The sequence below is a fragment of the Diplotaxodon limnothrissa genome, linkage group LG7 (genome assembly GCF_057381915.1).
Source record: "Diplotaxodon limnothrissa isolate DT_005_m linkage group LG7, D_limnothrissa_male_GT1.1, whole genome shotgun sequence".
Classification (NCBI taxonomy): Eukaryota; Metazoa; Chordata; class Actinopteri; order Cichliformes; family Cichlidae; genus Diplotaxodon; species Diplotaxodon limnothrissa.
This window is the reverse complement of record NC_140602.1, coordinates 12,834,450-12,855,135: the sequence shown is the minus strand read 5'-3', so window position 1 is coordinate 12,855,135 and position 20,686 is coordinate 12,834,450. Positions and strand designations below refer to the sequence as shown.

The following is a 20,686-nucleotide window of genomic DNA, read 5'->3' as shown; positions in this document are numbered from 1 at the left end:
TTCAGGAATAACAGTCTATACTTGACTGCTTATTTGTTAATTACACTTATAGATATGTCTTATTAGTGTCATATTTATTTAAAGTGCATGTGTTTTTGTAAGTTTATTATGAATAGTTTATTCATAATAAACTATGACATACTATTATTAAAGTTCTCACTTCAAATACTTAAGCCTAATGAAAACATAAAATCAAAATGGCTTGTGAATAAAAAATTAATGCTAGGAGCTAATTGACATCTGCAGATGCCAAAATGCTGACAGTTCACGATCACTCATTAGGCTTACATTAATGTTAGTTTAGACGAATAACCGTGACCATTTATTAATCTTCATAGGCTGCTGAGTAGTATCTGTAATAGATAATCGTATGTGTTCTAGATGAGAGGTGATGATTGTATTTTGTTTATTTAGAAAAAAAAAAAAAAAAGGTTATTTGAAGTCATGTAGGAAGCCCAGATGTCCCACTCGCACTCAAATGCAGCATGTGTTTGGGGCTGAAAGAGTGAAGTGCAAACATTATCAGATTTGTGATTTGTGGGTAAAGTGTTTTCTGTTTGGGTGTGAATTGGAGCACGAATTTGTAAATTTCTAAATTGCACACAAATCATTGTACATTAGATTTAAATTTTTAATTTATGCTTTTGAGGCTAAAAAGGGAAAGATTAAAAATGAGAACATCAGCAGGACAGTTCAGAGCAGTTTAGAGAAACTTAGGAGAAGATGTAATGGATGTAGTGAAGGAGGAGACGCAGAGGGTGGTCACATCATACACATTTGTGAAACTTGTGAGACTCATTTCTCTTTACAGCTCCTAGTGGCAGCAATATAAAAGCCTGTGGAAGTAATGCATACTATACAAAATGTAAAAAAAGGCCTTTGTATATTTTCAATGTGCAGATAATTGTAGTCTGAACACAAGTGCATGTAACGCGTTTATTTATATTTATTAAATTGAACTGAAAAGACAAACCTTCTATTGTTTTTTTTGTTTGTTTGTTTTTTTAAAAAACACCGTTAGCTTTATGATTGCAGTAAATACTATTACTGTGTTTTATTAGAACAGTCTATTCTTAGATTATGTGGCTAACAACTCTTTGCTCTCTGGTTTCTGATTACGCAGGAGTGGGCGTTGCTGCAAAGTTTTTCTCAGGTAAATAAAGCAGAGATATTTACCAGAAATCATATGAGTCTAAAATCGTAATTTCTTTTGACACCAGTGTCTTCTGACCTTTTGACTCTTTGATAGCAACAAGAACAAACACAAACCGGAAAACATTCGATTTAATTTTAAATATGCTGCAATTACATTCTGGAGTCTTGCCGCTGCTACATTTTAGCAAGTCATGTTCTAAAACTACCATTGGTAGACTGCAAACAGAAAGGGACAAAGTCAATGCATTACACTCCAAATACTAAAAGGACTGATTCAAAAGATAAAGCTCAAATAAGCAAAAGCCAGTGAAGTTACACAGTTTACACACAAAAACATGCAGTGACCTTTACTTCTACTGCAGTTTAAGTATTTCTTGACAGAATACTGCTGATGAAAAATAAAGTTTAAAACGTACGTGAGCTGCAGGAGTAGTTCTCATAGTAGAATAGTAGTAGCAGTAGTAATAGCAGTTGAAGTACAAGGTCAATTATATTCTTTCTTTCAAGTACATGACAGATTTAAAAAAAAAAAAAAAAAAAAAAATACAATGTGTTAGCCGTATATATAGTGCAAAAAATAAGAGGGAACTGCACTACACACATAAAAACTCTGAACATAACCAAACCGGGTTTCAGTTGGTATAAGCGGGGCCTTCCAACCACAATGCTTTCCACAGAGCAAATAATGCCAACGTTTCAATCTCAATGACCTTTATAAAGAATTTGGACAACAGCTTTTTGGAAAAAAAAAACAAAAAAAAAACCAAACAGGTAAAACACACAAGTTAACTTGGTTAGTGCATTAAGGTTAGTGTGGTAATAGATTATTTCATCCTCTCACCTATAAATCCTTAATTAATGTTATGGTGAGAAATGCTTTCTCTTTATGCATAGGTGCCCCCTGTAACTAGCAGCTCGTAGGCAGGATCCCGGCTTCTCCGGCACAGCACGACACATGCACACAGCATCCCCAGCATCTAAAGGAAATGCAACACTCAGTTAAAAGTACTCACACATTATAAGGTGGGAAGTCCTGCAACGTATAGCAGCACGTATTATACCAGACTTTAAAATATGTGTTGTTTTCATCATGGAACACTGGCTCGCACTGTGGTCGTTGCCTTTGAATAGCTTGACACTTCTGCTTCTAACGCTTAGAAAAGGTATGCCAAAATCATTTTACATCATAGGCCACATGCAGCCCACATTACAGAAAATGTATTAATTAAAAATTAGGGGCCGGATTTGACCTGGGCCTTACAATTGACACCTTTGACTTACAGCATGGTAAGTGCAAATACGTTTTTACCAGTGAGGAACTGGTTTCTTGGGAGTAGGTGGTGTGAAGCTGAAGCCTGTCACCTGCTACTCCATACTAAAAGTAATTTGAAATATAGATACCCAGTTCTGAGTAACCAGCTGTAATATTCAAAATGTTAATATATATTAATAAAATATTAATAAAATATTCATGGTATACCTAATAAGCAATCTTCTTCCTGAGTTAAATACCTGCATGGCAGCAAATGTCAGCGCAGTCCAGATGACATACATCATGATCTCCTGTAGTTTCTTCACAACAAGTGCTTCACAACCCTATAGAAGCATATAATATACATATTTAGATGAATATACAAGAAGAAGCTGTCACGTTAAAAATAAATAAATAAATAAATAAATGTGTATCCAGCATGACAACTTGTGAGGAGATAAGAGATTGTTTACTTCTTGGTAGAGAGCTTCAGGATGAGTAAGAGACCCCGTACAGGTTCCAATGTTAGATTTGCAGCAGCTGATGGGTACGCTGTTGTTTTTTGATTTTTCATACCAGCGTGTGTGCTGCCAGTCTGAGTAATTGTGAATCCCACAACACTGAAGCTAAAGATAAAGAATCAAAAGTAATGTCAATTTCTTGCAAATACACATAAAAAACAAAACAAAACACACCACACACAAAAGAGACAGACAGCTGATAAAGAGAATATGATTTTTATCCTCACCTGTCTCTGAACATAGTCAATGGCGCGGCTCTGGGCGTTGCTATTTGTGCCGTTGTACTCATCATAAACTTTCATAATAGAACTATTAACTTCATTTTCAACCTGGGAAGAGTTTTAAAAAAAAAAAAGAAAAAAAAAAAAAGGTGAGAGCTAAGCGTTTGTTGACACATCTTCTTGAACAAATCAACTTTACACCAGAGTCACTTAATAGAATTTTCAGCGGTTGACTGGCTGGGTGTTATCAGAGAGATCTACTGTGCTAAAGGCTCAGAAAAAAACCAAACAAACATGTAGCAAGCTGTATTTGACTTCCTCACCTTTGCTCTGTAAATGTATCCAAGAACCACCACTGCCACTTCTGTCATGAAAACCAACAGGAGAATGACGACAAACTGTGGATTGAATTTCAAGATTAAAGACAAAGGGACAGTTGTCAAAAAGGTTATCTTTGGTCTGGTTTAAGTTACACTCACCCTACCTGTTAATTCATGCTTGGTGTTTTGCATTCAGGGCACTATATAATGCATCGTGAACTACACCTTTAATATTTAGCACACTCTTTAAACTGGTTTACTGACCGATGTAAGTCCACAGTAGCTCTCCCTCACTGTAGCGCAGCATCCAATTAGCCCAATGATGAATAGAAGGGCTCCAACTGCAATGATGATCACCGCTGGGATAAGAGTGTACACATCTTCAAAGAAGTGATCATAATCATCATATGTAATGAAGACATAGGCTCCAACATAGCAAAGGATACCAGCAGCGGCCTGTGGGTGACAAGAAAAAAAAAACATTACAATAAATAGTATCCATTCAGGTATTATGTTTCAATTTACTCAATTCAGAGTCAAGGGCCTATCTCAGCAGTCACTGGGTAAAAAGCTAACACAGAGAGACAAACAACCATTCACGCTTAACCTAACCCCCTTTAAACTGTATGAGAAAGAGACAGGCGAGAACATGCTAATTCTGCATATAAAGGCCCCAGCCTGGATTTGAACCTAACGCATTCTCGCTGTGAAGCAACCGTGCTGCAGCGATTAGCACAATAAGTGTATTGCCACCGTGGCAACAGACCTTTGCCATAGGGCCGTTTCACATGTGTCTTAGTGCACTAGGTATGAACTCTAATTCTTAAAAACAACATGCTAGGATCGGTTTTACATAACTACTGTACAGTTAATCAGCACTAACTGTCCTCATCCCCAGAGACTATCATGTACAATACAGTGGACCTTAACATTATACTCCAGTACATTTCAAAGAAACATGCTGAGAGTTAGATTTACTTTGTAGCCACGTCCAACAAATAAAATAAAAAGAAATAATGCATCTGCTTAAACTTCTGTTAAAGTTCTTAAGTTATGATAACACAGCAATATCTATGTCACACAAGTACACAAAAAGGTAGCTTCACTTCAGGAAGCAACATAGCAAACAGATCTTTTAATATAAAACGTAATGACACATGGTTCATTTAATATAAGCTCATAGCGGAAACCTAAATATCTCATCAGCAATAGTCACGTTTTTGGGCTGCCTCTTGAAGCTAGCCCGTCACTAGTGAGACAAAGGTCGCAGCAAGCTAAGCAGCTGGCGGCACACAAACACACAGCTAGCTACAGCCGGTTAAATGTGACGCACGTTTAAAACCGACATAAACCTCCAAACTTACCCAAAAAATCAGGTTTAGAAAGACCAACACCGTCTTCGACGATGTGATGCCACACTGCCCCATCGTCAACACGAGTTTTTAAAGCTGTTCGTTTCGGAAAAATAATGCAGGTTTCTAGTCAGACATCTCCCAGCTGGCCCCACCATTCACTCTCCATAACCTTAACAACACACCGTTGGACAGCTGCCTGCGACACAGCGCCCCCAACAGCAGAACTGCGACAACACACCCTGCACAAACACACAAGTTAACCACGCCCCCGAAATGGTGACTGGTGCCTTAAAGCTTACTGTCCGGTTTATCTGACCAGCCTTTAAGCAATATTCTTTTCAAGCCAAGAAGCTATTATTGTGTTACAAATGATAAAAATGTAGCAAATGTTAAAAACCCGACATATCAATTTTATTTATATATAAAGCTGCTAGTTGCCATCTAGTGGTATGACATAAACTCACCGCCACTTTGTTAGGTACTGTAATGCAAATATGAAATCAGCCTCTATTACATGATAGAGTAACTCTGAACGTGGCATGGTTGTGTAGAGGTGGATCTATACTGTTTTATCTGCCCTTTAAACTGAGTCAGTAATCAGATAGGCAGTCTTTTTTTTTCAAACTTGCTGTGCCGACATAATTGTTTGAATCAACATGGATCAGATTTTTCTATCTGCATGTTTCCACAGGACAATGTGCATCCTAAAATGCATGCCCTGTACCGCATTTGCAGACACCTCATGGAAAATACGCCCACTGGCCAATTCATTAGGTACACCTGTTCAACAACTTATTCACGCAAATACTTAATCAACCAATCACATGGCAGCAACTCACACACCACCTGCGGAAGTTCAAACTGAGCATCAGCATGCGAAGAAAGGTGATTAAAGTGACAGGCTGCATGCTCCAGCTGCCTGCCACCTTGCTGCTAGAAAACCTGCATTTTGCCAATGAGGGACAGTACAGGATATTTGTATTTTATTCTGTTCAATTTTATTGTTTGTTGTTTTGGATTAGTCTGAGTATTTCTGTTAGTCTGATCTATTGGGATTTTCACACACAAACCTTTCTTGGGTTAATAGAAAACAGCCAGAAAAAGAGAAAATATGCAGTGATTGAATGAGCTGACAGGGATGCACCAGTAACTTAAACAACCACTTGTTACAACCAATGTAGAACAGGACCTGAATATGCAATACATCAGTGACAGAAGACCGCATAAGTGCCACCTTTGTCAGCTGACAAATCTGAAACAACAGTGTGATGCTATCAAGTAAACACGAGCCAAACTCTTTGAAGAGTGTTTTCAGTATCTTGTTAAATCTAGGCCACAAAGAATTACAAGTCTTGCCGCAAAAGGTGCTAAACACAGTACTAGTAAGGTGCATCTAATACAGTGACTGTTTAATTAAGGGTTGTCAAACTCATTTTAGTTCACAGGCCACAAACTACACATTGTAGTACAACTATTGCACAATAACATATAATCCTCTAAAAGTCTTCTTTATTAATGAGTAAAGAAGTGCAAATACATAAGTAGCATCTAATAAGCTAACCATTTCTGAAACAGTTAACATGTGAAAGTTTTGTACCTTTATAGATCCACTGTCGAGTGTTTTATCTTTATGATTCCTATCATTTGTCTACATTTAAAATGCTTTTATGTTCCCCATTCAATTTTATCTGCCTTGATCTCACCTTATCAATCACTAAATCCATTAATTTTATCTCAGGTCTTCCTCTCTCCTCCACTATCCCTCCTCTGCATATGTCCAAACCATCTCAGCCTTGCCTCTCTAAATTTGTCTCCACACTGCTCAACCTGAGCTGCCATCTTGGTTTCTTGTCTTTTTTGTCAATGCCACCATCTCCAAACCATACATCATAGCAGATTTTACAACCTTCACTTTCACTCTTGCTGCTATCTTCCATCACAAATCACCACTGACACCTGCCTGTGCTCTAATAAGCAGTTTTTCCACTTTAACAAAACCATCCAATGGGCCAAAATTGACCTTCTATCAGGCTGGCTGTTTCCTGAGGGCTCCATGCTTGACATTCCTGGTTTAATTCTCATCCTTGACTCTCATACTTAAAACATTTCAAGTGTGGAATTACTAGTCAGGTTATGTGATCTCAAAAACAGAGAAGGAGCAATGTTTAAAATTTAAAAAGATAATTTCTTTCTAAAAAAAATAAAAAATAGAAGTATCTCTAATCAGGTCATTAAAAATATCATGTACCTTTTGTTGTGGCTTTTACACAGAAATGTATTAAATTACAACCATTAGGAATACAGTATATCAGCAGAACATTGTTGTGAGCAAATACTGCAGTAGCTGATGTTTATCTGTTGTTACATCAATTTTTTTGCTTGCATGAAAGTTTAAAGATAAATAAAGATAAGTAAAGTTAAAAACAATGAAAACTTCTTTGTTTCCCTGGGAATAAAGTCAGAATAAATAACCACAAAAAGAACCAACTAAACACAGAGTAATAAAATGTCACTGGTCACATTACTTGACTCAGGATTACACAACTGCATTGCTAGATACATTCTTGTTGTAGTTTCAAACTAAGAGAAAATAAACATGCACTGAAAACACAAGGTTTCATATAAGGGAGAAACTGATAAGCCATGCCCAAAGCTCAAGATCACTTTCAAAGTTTAGAAACCACACATTTAGATTATGCACATAGTTCAAATGTTAACATTTTCATTGAATTGGCAACTGTCACTAAAGACACAGAAAACTATCAACACAGTACTGGCAGTAATTTTGCTCTATTTGTGTGCAAATATGTTTTACAGGCACATGATTTGAAAAAGAAGCACAATAACACACGTCTCACTGCTTGCAATAGTTTACTTCGTAGCTGAGGAGAAGCTAAAATCAGCATGTGTGCCAAATATTTTGTCCCAGTGACTGAAGTGCGGTGCAAAGTTTGTATTGGGTTTCTGATGGTGCACATCATGTTTGCTGGGCCCTCCGTAGATGCCAAATGGTATCAGACGAGATGTGGACCAGGGGAAATCATAGCCGCAGTGATCTTCTATAGAAACATACACATGCAACACCATGAAGGCCCATGTAGTGAACAGGTGACATCTCAGGATCACAGGATTCAGGGTGGTCCAGAAGCCCACTGTAACCAGCTCCCAGCCACCAAGACACTGAGTCGCAAGAGCAAAGGGAGACGAGTAATTGTGATGGATGGCGTGGAAGGTGACATACAGCCAGCGGATCCTGTGATGGAGCAGGTGCCAAATGAAGTACTGCAAGTCAAAAAGCAGGAGGTTGCCTATCGCCCCGGCGATCAGCTCCAGTAGGAACGGAGCCTGGTCTGGCAGGTCGGCGGGTGGCCTCCACGCCCACTGGGCCACAGATGCTGGAAGCACAAGAAACACATGGTTGTACAAGGTGACACCTGCACAGTACAGCAATGCAGAGGCCGTTGGTCGACGGCTCGGCTGTATCTTGAATTGCTGAACCCACGGCCATTTATCCCCCATTATGTCACAAAGAAGGAAAGGGATGCAGAAGACAAAGTATGAAGAGACAGTCAGCACAATGGGGAAGAGCGGAGATCGCAAATAGTCTGTGTAGTTGAGCCTCAGGCTGTCCCACAGAGGCTGCAGCAAAGACTTTTCTCTTGACCAACTCATCCAAATATCTACACTGGTTTCTACAAGATCCATGATGAATTAAAAAAGAAAAAAAAAAAACACAGTGAAGGTGTCTGAGGAATGAAGGTGCTTCAGCCAGAAACAGCAGCTTTGGCAAACACTTTTTCCATGTGTGTGTCGGCTTAGGCTTTTCTGTCTGTGTGGTATCAAGTGGCAGCCAGGTACAATAAATTATTTATACACCCTGTGCAACAGGTAACTTATAGCTCTCCACACAGGAACTGTTGACATATAGGTGATTATTCTGTCTTCTGTTTATGCTGCATCTCCTGTTTGGTTGGTGTATTTTTTCATTTTCACTTATATAAAATAAATACTGTGACGTCTTGCACAGGTCTAGCCATAAAAACAGATGAGTTAAAGAAGAGACATATAGGACAAAAGAGAATGGGAATTTTTTTTTTAAATCTGAAAAACCATAGAAACAACTATCAGGTCTTTACAGGAAAATAAATATATTTAAAATTAAATACAAGGTCATACGTATTTAAAGCAGTTCATACTGTAGAAGGCAGAAGAGGAAGATAGCCTCACCACAAAGTCCATTTACTTATCAGATGCTTTCCTTCATAACAAAGGATGTTACCAGCGGATGATGTTTTCACTGTACAGCTGTTTTGGATTTCATTTTTAGCCACTCAGTTCAGGATTATCCATGCTAGCTTTGTTCTCCTGTGCTCAAAGGCTCCAGAACAGCTACTGACAATTTTTTTCAAGTTTATTTTTGTTTCCTTTGATTTTATTTAATTCGTTCTACCTAGAAATATTTTATTTACCGTCCCTGGCACCAGTTTTTATATGTGCATATTATTTTGGAGCCTATATGTATTATTCGAATACGTTTCGAGGAATAATAGTATTAAAAGCCTTTTTGTCGCATATTATGACGCATAACTCTTGCGCTGATGTTTTTACAGTCCACGGTTAAGACGTTTTATAGCACGTATCGCTGACCGTGCAGTCACCTGATATGTAGCAGCCTTAAACGGTTGTTTGAGGGGTTTTTTTTAAGACTGGTACTTGTCGTTATCACGCTTGACAAGCTTTTACGAGAAACTCCGTGCATAAACGAGGTAATTTCGTCTTTTTAATTAACTCCTTTATAAAGTAAACATTAGCATGCGTACAGTCGTACGTAAAGTTTAGCTAACTTTGCTAGCTAAATCGTGAGCGTTTGAGTTTTGTATTATCTTCGATGTTGACTAGCTTTTTACTGCTAAGTTAGTAATTATGACAGAGAAATACTGCCCATATGCTATTTATTAGTGATGGCCAAATGAAGCTTTCCGAAGCACTGAAGCTTGTATTGAAAAACGGTTCATTACTCGAAGCTTTTCAACACAGTCCTCTCCGGTGACATCTGGTGGTGAAAATTTTGAAGAGCAGCTTGAATCTGCAAAATAAAACGGACTGCTCAATTATCACTGCTCACTCAAGAGTGGAGTTCTCTCTGATATTGGGCCACCGTTCCGTTGCTTTGAACATGTAATTGGTTTTGTTTTCTCGATTGGGGGGCTGAAAAAAATGTAATGCGTATCTGCGTAATACATTTTGATCAATAAACTTTCCCTATTTAAACATGCACTATGGTGTGGCCTTTCTTTGCTCATAACTCCTTGATGTTGGTAAATACAATAAGTGAGCAATATATATAATATACATATGAGAATGCACAGCACATTATGGAGTATGCCCCTGCTGTGAAGTCCTGCCTCCATCTACTTGTCGTTTAATCACTGGACAGCTGGACAGGTTCATACAAAATATTAGATGAGGCCAATTGTCCTATACATATTTTTGACCTAGGGGTGGGATTGATTGTGAACTGGAAAGGGAAAATGCTTAGGGAGCTGAGTACGGCTGCATCGTCACTGATTTGTAGAATCATTTTTGATTCGATACAGGATCCGATTCAATTTGATTGGAATCTGGAAAGTTTTGCCTCAGTCAGAAATATTACAATTCTGATCATTTAACAGTATATATCCATAATTTCGTATCTATTAAAAGAAAGCTGACACATGTGAGACTTAATTAGAGATGTAAACAGAGTTATGAAACCTGCAGCTGCAGAAGCCAGCGGGAAAAAAAAAGAGGCAAACACAGCGCGGACCTGACGACACATCAAAATCTGACTCTGACGCGTCGGGTCCGCGCTCTGTGTTCACGTTTGTATGCAGAATCCGTAAACCTGCTCCCAGTTACTGTTTTAGCTGTATGGTGTTTGACGACATGTTGTGAGGTTTAACCTGAGATGCTGGCGTTTCAGGCATAATAACGTTAATTTACAAATCGACACGGGATTTTAATGAATCAATATCACTTTATTCAATTTAGCATGGATTGTAATCAGAAAGGCGATAATCAAAACCCACCCCTAATCAAGAACTTGCAAAGTAAAAACATGCTCTATGTCAGGTAGCCCTTTTGTTATTTACATTTAAAAAGAGGATTAGTGTTACTGTGCGCTGGCTGAGTCTGTTTCTTTTCTTAGAAATAGTTTCTCCTGCCCTGGAGAAAATCCACTTGCATGGAACAGAAGAGGCTGTGGAGTGCAGGAACTACACTGCAAGCTGGTAGATATGCAGGTATTCCTGGGTCCTGCAGACTATCACCTAAAAACAATAAACAAAATGATTTTCTAAACTGTAGCAATGTCATGTACGTATAGTGTCAAATACATTTTTGTAGTCTTCATTAGCTTTAATTCACATGGAAGTGTTCCTAAAGTCATATGCTGTAATGATATTTCCATTATGAAAACATGATTTTGGACATTTCAAGTTTTTCACTTCGGCAGATAAAATGAATTGAGCAAAATCAACTCAAAATATTCCCACACGCCAGAATGTCCTCTCTTCCTCGCTGGCTCCATATCTGTCAGTGGAATGATCACCTCTTCGCTCTCTGTCACCATCAACACACTCCACGAATCCCGTGGATGATTCACTTCCTTATATCCGTTTGAATCAGGTACCGAAGCAGTTACGTGCGCAATGAAGCTTCGGACGTCACTGGTCACGTGACTTTTGCCAAACGAAGCAAGCCTCGACACAGTGCTTCTGAACCAGTGTGTTGTTTTTTTCGACACACGCTCCGGAGCGTCAGCTTCAAGCGGGCCATCACTACTATTTATGATATGATATGATATCGCATTAACGGTGGGTGATTTCTAGTTATAGCTGTAAGTGGTGGAGATGGTCAAAAGACACCGGTCAGGTCAAGTGTAACTAATTTCAGCAAAAGCATTTAACTTCGTTGTCATTCTTACGCTCACAGAAAAAATAAATAGGTCAAGTTGACATAAAACTGGTTAAAGTCCATCCCCTGACGCAGTTTGCGATTTACAAATGGACTGCGCATGCTCAGAACTCACCATAGCGTATATGAGCACGTCTTTCATGGCTTGAAAGAGTTTATTTTATTTAAACGAAAGGGCACTGATACTGTAGAATTTGGCAGTGTTCCAATACAAAGTAAAAATAGGCCGGTATCACAAATACTGATACCCATGAAGCCAGCTTATGAAGGGGAGAAACGTGTGTGGATTAATGAAGTTAATGCATATGCTTAATTTGAATGCTTTTTAATGACAAATAAAGATGGGATTTTTGCTTTCCACTGTCAGTTAACACAACAAAACACATTTCACAGCGTTTTGAAACATTTTTTTTCTTTTGAGACCCGGAATGTAAACAAAGTTGCCCGGAAAGGACTTTGTGTCGACTTGTTTTGTTTTTAACGTGCTGTTTAAATAAAATAAAATAAAAAAACCTTGAAAATTAACATAAAAGCGTTATTTTAGTCAGATATTTTCATATTTCATGTCTGAGATATTTCTTTCCGGTCAACTCAAGTAATTAACACGTTACAATAGGCCTAATATATTATTTGAATGTCAAAGTAACAATCATGATGACTATTCTCACTCGCATGACTGCAGGACAACAAATCACAGCATAGCAGGGACGAGGGTGCTTGAAAGGAGTGAGTGGTGTTTGCACAAACTATTGATATCAATCCACCCACCTGTAATTCACAGTACTGTATGATCTGTTTCTTGAATTTAATGAAGGCTTGTATTAGTAGAATAGGCCAAGCCTGTCTAAAACTTGTTTTTATTCATCCAGGTATTAATAGCAATGGTGAATAGTGAGGAAGAGAGGATGGAAGAAGGTGGTTTAGAGGGAGTAACTCCAGCACAGCAGCTGTGCCGCTTCTTTTCTCAAGGACGTCATTGCAACTTTGGGAAAAAGTGTAAATTTCTGCATGTAAGAGATGATGGCAAAGCTCATGGGAAGGAAACCGTCAGCACATCCTACCCAGCTGCATCAGTGGGCCACAGGCCATCACCTGTCCGCCGGCCATGCCGCTACTTCATCGCAGGACACTGCACCATGGAAGACAGATGTCGGTTCTGGCATCCACCACAGTTAGCCCTACTGGATGACCAGCCTGTTCCAGGCAATCAGACGAGAGCTGAACAGAGAATTCAACCAGTGCCTCACCCCAGCGTCCTTCAGGAGGTGAAGCTGAGTGACATGACAGAGGATATCGCCAAACAGCTACAAGACACAGAGATCGGTCAGCTGAAGAAGCGTTTTCCCAAAGATCAGCTGATTATTCAGGAACGTAGTGATGGGAAAGTTACTTATTACCGTGCAACTGTAGAGGCCACAGATCCAGACTGGGTAAACACTTCATTTGTTCTTCAAGAGCTTAGTGGGAAAACCCATATACACATCACTTCTCTTAATACAGTACAACTCTGTTTTAATTTGTAAGCAAGTTCTCTCCTTAATTGAGAGCAACACAGAAGACCAGTGATGTCACAGAGTAACAAATACTGAAGTTTGTTTCTATTCATAAGGCAATATGAAAGCTCACACAGTAAATTTTAATTCAGTTGGTAATTGGTGCAAGATAATTAAGGCCCAGTGTTAAACTGAAACACTAAGCTTGAATTGTTGTAATGCGAAAGAGTTAAAGATTTATTTATTTAAGCATGTATATAAATATTTACAGTTGTACTACTTTAAATTGTCTGTAAGCTACCAACTGCTGTAAGACCTAAAAGTCCAGTCTGATCATAATTTAGGCTACAATTCACAATTATTAATGAGCTAACTTTAATACTTTGGTAATATTATTAGGTTGAAAAAATGAACATAGCAGTTCATTGCAGTCTTACCTGGAAATTTATTCTGATGTTGCATTTTAACTTACAGCCTTTTGATCTGAAAGAAATTGACATCATGGTGAGCTTTCCAGACAATTACCCACAAGAGGTAAAGACCGCTGCTTCTTCTTAAACCACAGTTCCTCTAATATTCCACACTAAGAATGATTGTCATGGAAAGAACAGTTTGTCATCATTTTGATATTTATTTATTTTTCTTAGATTTTTACTTTGGATATACCCCTGGACCAGGATCTGCCTTCTGTAATGGCGAGGTAAACGCAGTTGTGGTTCATTTCTATGTGTTTATTGCATTGATAGCTGTTGCAGTCATCTCTACAAAATCTTTTGCTAAATAGGCATGTACAGCAAGCATCGTTGGAGTGGCTTCAAGCCAAGCATGCGACCAATCAGCTCATGGGAAAGGTAGAGCTGCTTTTCAGGCCTTTTCTTCGCTGGCTGGATCGCAGCTTGGAGAGGCTGTTTACTGAAGGAGCCCGGCAGGTGAGATTGAAGTCTAATCATTGTGTTTCAAGCTCAGTATATATATCAAAATGACCTGCAAGATCTCTTTCTCTCTTGCTCTTTTTTTTTTTTTGCAGTTGAAAAAAGACATTGATTTAGAAAAAGCTGGACTGCAGTTTATACCCTATCAGGAGCTCCAGGTAACTGTGTCTGAAACATCTGAGCCTGCGTCTGATGCTGCTGCTGCAGACAGAGATGAGGATATTGAAATGACACAGGAGGAAGGGAAGTTGGTGCAGCAGGAGAATCTAGGTGGTGATGAAGGGACAGAGAAAGAGGAGACGAGTCATCTGGTGGAGAACATTAAGATCAGCGACCCTCGCCGAGGCACAGAGGTAAAGCTGCTGGGATTGATGCTGGGAGAGAACACCGCCACTGTAGTCGCCCCGCAAATTACTGTTTCTCTTCAGTGTAACAGGTAATGAAGATAAGAAAGCATCAGACACTGTTTTTTGTTTTGTTTTTTCAGAGTGAGAGCCCATCCACAGTTCTAACATTCTAACTCTGTTTACAGGTGTAAGGTGACTGCAGACCTGACACTCACTGGAAGGACCCCCTGCTCGGCTCAGTGTGAAAACTGTACCACAAGCATAAGTGCAGCATTCAGACCCTGCATGCTTCACCATTACAGTGATATCCTGGGTTACTTGGATCTCCAAAACACTACAGCTGTGGACCTAGTACTTCAGGAGTGTGAACTCACTGTGGGCTGCCTGAGCTGTTCCCAAGAGGGCCCAATGCAGGTGACGAAACATGTTATGCTTAACATACCAGAACAGCTGCGCTGTGAAATTTCATGCAACCGAAAACAAATGTTTTTTTCCATCAGAACCTTGCCTATGGACAAACAAAGGAGTTCAATTGTGAAAACTGCCACACCAAACTCAGCATCCTGGCTGAGAGCACTAAATTTCACTACATTCAGCCTCGCACCAATAAAACAGGTCAGAGCTCATATGACATCATTACAATATAAGGATATGTCAACAGTTTAAAAAACGAAAGCTACTCGATTAAGCATGAGCATTTATAGATACTGAAATAAACTTACGCCTCATCAGACCACAAGGGCTAAACTACTGTGTCTGTTTTGCTTTCTCATTTTGTGCAGGGTCAAGTGGTGTCAGTTACAAGACATTAAGAGATCCTGCTGTGCAAAAAGGGAAGCCACTGCCAGAAAAAGGAACATGCAAACATTTCAAACAAAGCCACCGCTGGCTAAGGTATTGTCCTCCCTCTGACCTTTCTCTTTCTTATGTGTCTGTACAAGAGGTTTAATAAATGCACGTGGGAGTCGGTGAAAGATTTGTACCCATTTTTTCAGGTTTCCCTGCTGTGGTCGGACCTACCCCTGCGATGTGTGCCATGATGAGAACCAGGACCACCCCATGGAACTCGCCACGCGCATGATTTGTGGTTTCTGTGCTAAAGAACAGGTGGACTATAGATTTGAAATTTCATTAAATCTTACTTGTCAGTCTGTATATTAGTGTAAACCTTACAGTCTGCTCATTGAAAGTCTAATATAAAGTCTAATAACCAAGGTAAAGTATCAGTGCATGTATAACAGGAAAGGCTCTGTTTGAGTTGCAAATTAATTATTTTTCATTAAAAATGTATTTGCTTACATCTGGGAATATAAATGCATGGTAGATTACGGCTCTAAATGATAACAAAATGTCATCCAAACTGTGTTTGCTCTTGCAGCCATATGGCAATGGAAAGCCATGCGTCAGCTGTGGAGGCATGATGACGAGAGGCACGTACACCAGCCACTGGGAGGGAGGACAGGGGTGTAGAAACAAAGTCAAAATGAGCAGGTACTTAATTACATTAAGGTTCATATCCTGGGAACTAATAATTAAAATTTTATGGGATTAGTTTTTCTTTTTTCTTTCTTTCTTTCTTTCTTTCTTTTTTTTTTTTTTTTTTTTTAAATCTCTGATTTTAAAAAATTAAGGTTTTATTCTCCTTTCTCTTCAGAAATGATCGACAGAAATATGGCAACTCCAACAAAACGGTTTCGAGGAAGGCAGCCGCTGAGAAGAAGTAGTTGGTGAAGAAGAGCCTCATTGCATTCTTTTATCACAAATCATTACGATACACAAATCATTATTTCAATGAAACTGTCCTTTTCCACAATAAATTCTGTGTTTGAGATCATTTGGTGTCAGAACCGTTAATATTATTACAATGTGGTATTTAAACTCTTAGATCAAATATGATTTCAGTTAGAGGACTTTGTGCTCCTTTAAGCCATAAGGTCAGTTTACAGAACATTAAATTACATTGAAGTGTCCTGGTATTTGCAATATTATATTAGTTAGTGCAGTATTAAATGTTCCTTAAGATTAGAATCTTATTTTCAGAGGTCATCTGGCAAAGAAAGGGCAGCATTAGCAGGATTGACCCAGTGACTTAAAGTGTATGGAGGTCAGTTGGTCTCATTACACAGATTAAACACTAAACTTAACCTAGTTAGTCTAATCTAGCTGACCCTGTTGATCCTCTTGTAACAGCAATCTACAGCCAAAATGCACAGAGGACTGCAAAAGTCTCAAGTCATCCCACATTTTTTTTAAATTTGTACTTTCAAGGAGGCAGACTTTCTTGTAATTTTAAGGTGATATTGGGGAAACAGCTCTCCATACTTTGGACATTCCCCTCTTTTTAATTTAATTTCAGTCCCGTCCATTTACAGAGGAATACATTTTTGAGTTGTTAGTTTTAATTTTTTAAGCAATATTAATATCGACATATGAATCATTCAAATATATAAAAACTACCTTTAAGGGAATTAGATGTCTTTTGGAAAAAGTGTTAGGCACTTTGTTACTAGCAGCCTGTAGCAAAAAACATTTTTTTCTTCCAATTTATTAAATTGGCTCTACCAATAAAAGACAAAGATGACACAGCTAGGCATAAAATTGTATTTTTACACCAACATTGGCTATTAGCTGAAAACTTGACATAGGATCGCCATGGTGTGGAGTGTCTTTAAGCTCATCACCACTGCATGGGAGAGGCAAAAGACTGAGGTGTGGGAAAACTACACAAGAACTGGACTGAAAATCAGTGGCAACAGGTCTGATGGTGATTAATCAAACTTTGAAATCTTCGGTTCAAATTGTCTTTAATATGTATAAATGAGGACAGAAGAGTGGCGGTGAGTGTCTACAGCCGTCTGTAAAACACGGCGGAGGCTGTGTCCTGGTTTGCAGCTGTATTTCAGCCACTGGCGTTTAAGATCTTGTCGAAATTAATGAAATCGGATTTGGCTCCAGCATGCAACACCATCTGAAAAGAGTCCGAATGGCAACAACTTCATTGTTCAGGCAATGCAGTAAAAGCATACCTGGATAGAAAACTAGAATAAATATGATTAACTTTTAATCTCCTTAGGAGTGAACTCTGCTTTCCTTTATATGCTATATTTACATGTATGTTTACACATTTCTCAATTAATCGCTGCGCACAGATAACACTCCAGCTTTTCACTGAGCCATTAATGAGTGTAAGAGAGAAATATACAACGAACTAAACAAAAGAGAAATAAGTCCGTTTCCGAACATCAAGACAGCCAAAAAAAAATCCTTGAAATATTCCTACTGTGAGTCAAACACTTGCCTGATTTTTGTCTTCAGAATTCATTTTGTTAAACAAACAAACAAAAAACAATAGCACATCTGAAGAAAAAGAAAACTGATCTTTGAAAAGATCGATCCTAACCTGGCAGTCACTACGTCATCATTCACAAGCTTTGTGATCCTGTAAAACTCATTACAGAGTCGGACCATTTTCAAATTAACTCTCAATCTCGAAAGACGGACGCTGACCTGAGGAAATGTTACAGGCTTGACTCCTTCCCTGTCCAATTTGCAGATGTGGGTCAAAGAGCGCTTAAATCACCAAAAAGCGCCAAATGGCACTGGATGTACTGTTTGAATGAACCACCTGGGTGTGAGGAGGAAAACAGGAGACTTAGAATATTGCGCACATATTTATTTTGTTAAAAAGAAATTACATTACTTTATTCGCGTAAACGCTACGGTTATGTGTTTAAGGTTCAAGTCGACACCATAAATAATAATAATAATAATAATAATAATAATTTCATATACAGTAGAGTATATGGTGCATATATTTCATCAGACATGTGATCGTTGACCAGCATAATAGGATGATGCAAAGTGACCAATAAAGAGGTATACACAGCTTTAGTCATCTTTTTTTTAATGTATCAGCAACAGAAAGGCAGAAAAAAGCAGAGAAATACTCCGATATTCTGATTGTTTTCCTCTAAATGAGATGACACCACTATATGTTGTATTGTCAACAAAGAAAACAATCAGCTTATTGTGAGATGAGGAGATATTCTCCAAACTGGGACACCAAAAAGCTTGGAACATTTACAAAAAGCTGTTTTGCTTTCTTTTCTTGCATTCATTGAACCGTTGGTGTTCCCTTTGGCATTGACATGGCATTTTTTGTACATTAAGCTGCTGGGGGGGCGGGGCGAGGTGGTGGTGTGACTGCGAGCAAAGCCCCTCCAGTTAAACACCTCTATATAAGGCAGAACCTTGTCTTGGATCATAAGACTTGCATCACAAGCGGCCTTCATTGGTATCACACCAAGATGCTGAACATCACTGAACCTTACCTGCAGTTCTTGCCTTGCAGGAGCTCAGACCCTCTTCTGCAGCCATTCTGGGATTATTTACTTTTTCACTATATGCCTCTCATCTCATCCCCATTTTTCCCCGTCCTACTCGCCTTTTCTAGCTATTTTTTCTTCAGCTTACCTTTTTCTGTGCTGGACCTCTTGGGAGAAAAGGTGCCTTTATTCCATCAGTACAAGATCCAACCAAACAGGAAGCCAACTTTGAAAATGATGGGTGACAACTTCATGGTCACTTTTTATAACCACATCTTCTTTGTTTTACCAGCTGTAATAATCAGTATTTTCATTATGCCTGCACCACCACTGCCACGAGATGCTCCCACAGTATATGAACTGTTTATTGATATGCTGGCTGTACTGCTCCTCTTTGACACTCAGTACTTTATTTGGCATTTCATGCATCATAAGCATCCTCAGCTTTACCGCTGGATCCATGCAGTCCACCATGAATACATAGCACCTTTCTCATGGTCAAGTGAGCGGCTCAGCATCCCAGAGCTGATGACGGTGGGATTCTGGAGCAATTGTGATCCAATTCTTCTAAACTGTCACCCGCTGACCACATGGTGCATTACAGTTTTTAGCATCTGGATGTCTGTTGAAGACCACATAGGCTATGACTTGCCGTGGACCTTGAACCACCTGGTGCCTTTGGGGCTGCTGGGTGGAGCACCAGCTCATGACATGCACCACCAGAGGCCGAGCACCAACTATGCTCCTTTCTTCAGCCACTGGGACAGAATTTTTGGCACTGCTGCCCCTTTGAAGAAAAAAAATGAACTGAAAAGCAAATAAGAACTGTTCTGTCAATAAAGCCTGTTTTTTTATGTGGCATTGTTAGCACTGCAACACTCTTTTAATGCCCAATCCTTTAATTACTGCTTTCTCTATGTGGGGCCCTTGCTGTCTCCGCACTCTTTGGCAGTGTATATATATAAATATCTAAATATATATGTGTGTGTATATTCTCAATGAACCGTGTTAAATGAATTTGTTGAATTTTTGAATTCAATAAAAAACATTTTATTTACAAAGAATCTGACTCTTTTGTTTCATTCATTATTAAATGGAATAAAAAGTAAATAAAAGCTGGCATATAATCACTCATTCAATACTGTGGTGAAGCTCCAGTAATCACTTATAATTGCAAGAAACTTCCTGTAGGGAGGGGTCTGGGTTTTCTGGTAATCGTCTTACATAATTTAAAACCTTTGAAAGAGCCTTACTCAGCCTTCCAAACTTCACAAGGGAAAACAGAGTTCATAAACAAGAAATGTACTGTTTGTCAAACTAGTCACGCTGAGTTAAAGACATAAAAAAGAAAGAAAGAAAAAAACATGACTGAGGGAATTCAGGCTAATCCATCCCTGAAAGCGCAGAGCTCTAACTCCTTAAAGGTATATTGATTTGAATATGCCAGTAATTTTAAGTCATTAAAAAAAGGAAAAGGACTCCTGCATTCCTTTTGTGGAACTTTGTGGAAAAAATCATTGACGTGTTCTTCTAGGGATCGCCAAACTGGATAATCTTCCTCCATCTCCCTCCTGTGTCACACCCCATACCATAGGGAGGGGGCTGTAGCTCAGATGGCAGAGCAGGTCAGCCACTAATCAGAAGGTCAGTGGTTTGATCTCAGGCTGCCTCCTGGCTGCATGCCAGATATCCTTGGGCAAGATAATAACCCCATGTTTGCCTACTGGTGGTGGTCAGAGGGGCCGGCGGCACCAGTGTTTGGCTGCCTCGCCTCTGTCAGTGTAACTGTGGCTACAATGTAGCTTGCCGTG

General features: G+C 39.0%; 4 protein-coding genes across 5 annotated transcripts; 2 read left to right on the top strand and 2 right to left on the bottom strand.

The window, feature by feature from the left end:
• Window positions 1–199: 199 nt before the first annotated feature.
• On the bottom strand, window positions 200–5,023 carry LOC146627876 (tetraspanin-3-like). The gene is made up of 7 exons (XM_085357426.1): window positions 4,834–5,023; window positions 3,734–3,925; window positions 3,473–3,547; window positions 3,156–3,257; window positions 2,881–3,033; window positions 2,668–2,751; window positions 200–2,132 (listed from the first exon to the last, which is right to left on the bottom strand). Exons 1-7 carry the CDS (start codon window positions 4,894–4,896, stop codon window positions 2,040–2,042), a joined length of 762 nt encoding a protein of 253 aa, XP_085213552.1. The 5' UTR covers window positions 4,897–5,023; the 3' UTR covers window positions 200–2,039.
• Window positions 5,024–7,695: 2,672 nt separating this feature from the next.
• ch25hl1.2 (cholesterol 25-hydroxylase like 1, tandem duplicate 2) lies at window positions 7,696–8,529 on the bottom strand. The gene has a single exon (XM_085357425.1). It carries the CDS (start codon window positions 8,527–8,529, stop codon window positions 7,696–7,698), a length of 834 nt encoding a protein of 277 aa, XP_085213551.1.
• Window positions 8,530–11,064: 2,535 nt separating this feature from the next.
• On the top strand, window positions 11,065–16,374 carry LOC146627874 (uncharacterized). Of its 2 annotated transcripts, none has more exons than XM_085357423.1 (12): window positions 11,065–11,105; window positions 12,648–13,208; window positions 13,746–13,805; window positions 13,919–13,971; window positions 14,056–14,200; window positions 14,299–14,639; window positions 14,736–14,964; window positions 15,051–15,165; window positions 15,333–15,444; window positions 15,546–15,657; window positions 15,929–16,041; window positions 16,205–16,374. In XM_085357423.1, exons 1-12 carry the CDS (start codon window positions 11,100–11,102, stop codon window positions 16,272–16,274), a joined length of 1,917 nt encoding a protein of 638 aa, XP_085213549.1. In that variant the 5' UTR covers window positions 11,065–11,099; the 3' UTR covers window positions 16,275–16,374. The 2 variants fall into 2 exon arrangements, with proteins under 2 accessions (XP_085213549.1, XP_085213550.1); XM_085357424.1 differs by lacking the exon at window positions 11,065–11,105 and adding an exon at window positions 11,566–11,678.
• Window positions 16,375–18,857: 2,483 nt separating this feature from the next.
• Window positions 18,858–19,697, top strand: ch25hl1.1 (cholesterol 25-hydroxylase like 1, tandem duplicate 1). The gene has a single exon (XM_085357422.1). It carries the CDS (start codon window positions 18,858–18,860, stop codon window positions 19,695–19,697), a length of 840 nt encoding a protein of 279 aa, XP_085213548.1.
• The last annotated feature ends 989 nt before the right edge of the window (window positions 19,698–20,686 follow it).

Coding starts and splice junctions, on each gene's coding strand:
- ch25hl1.2 (XM_085357425.1), bottom strand. CDS start 8,529: ATGGATCTTGTAGAAACCAGTGTAGATATTTGGATGAGTTGGTCAAGA.
- ch25hl1.1 (XM_085357422.1), top strand. CDS start 18,858: ATGCTGAACATCACTGAACCTTACCTGCAGTTCTTGCCTTGCAGGAGC.
- LOC146627876 (XM_085357426.1), bottom strand. CDS start 4,896: ATGGGGCAGTGTGGCATCACATCGTCGAAGACGGTGTTGGTCTTTCTA. Junction 3,034..3,155: donor TTGACTATGTTCAGAGACAG/GTGAGGATAAAA, acceptor CTTTATCTTTAG/CTTCAGTGTTGTGGGATTCA. Junction 2,752..2,880: donor CTGAAGCTCTCTACCAAGAA/GTAAACAATCTC, acceptor ATGCTTCTATAG/GGTTGTGAAGCACTTGTTGT.
- LOC146627874 (XM_085357423.1), top strand. Junction 13,806..13,918: donor CAGACAATTACCCACAAGAG/GTAAAGACCGCT, acceptor TATTTTTCTTAG/ATTTTTACTTTGGATATACC. Junction 15,445..15,545: donor CAAAGCCACCGCTGGCTAAG/GTATTGTCCTCC, acceptor CCATTTTTTCAG/GTTTCCCTGCTGTGGTCGGA.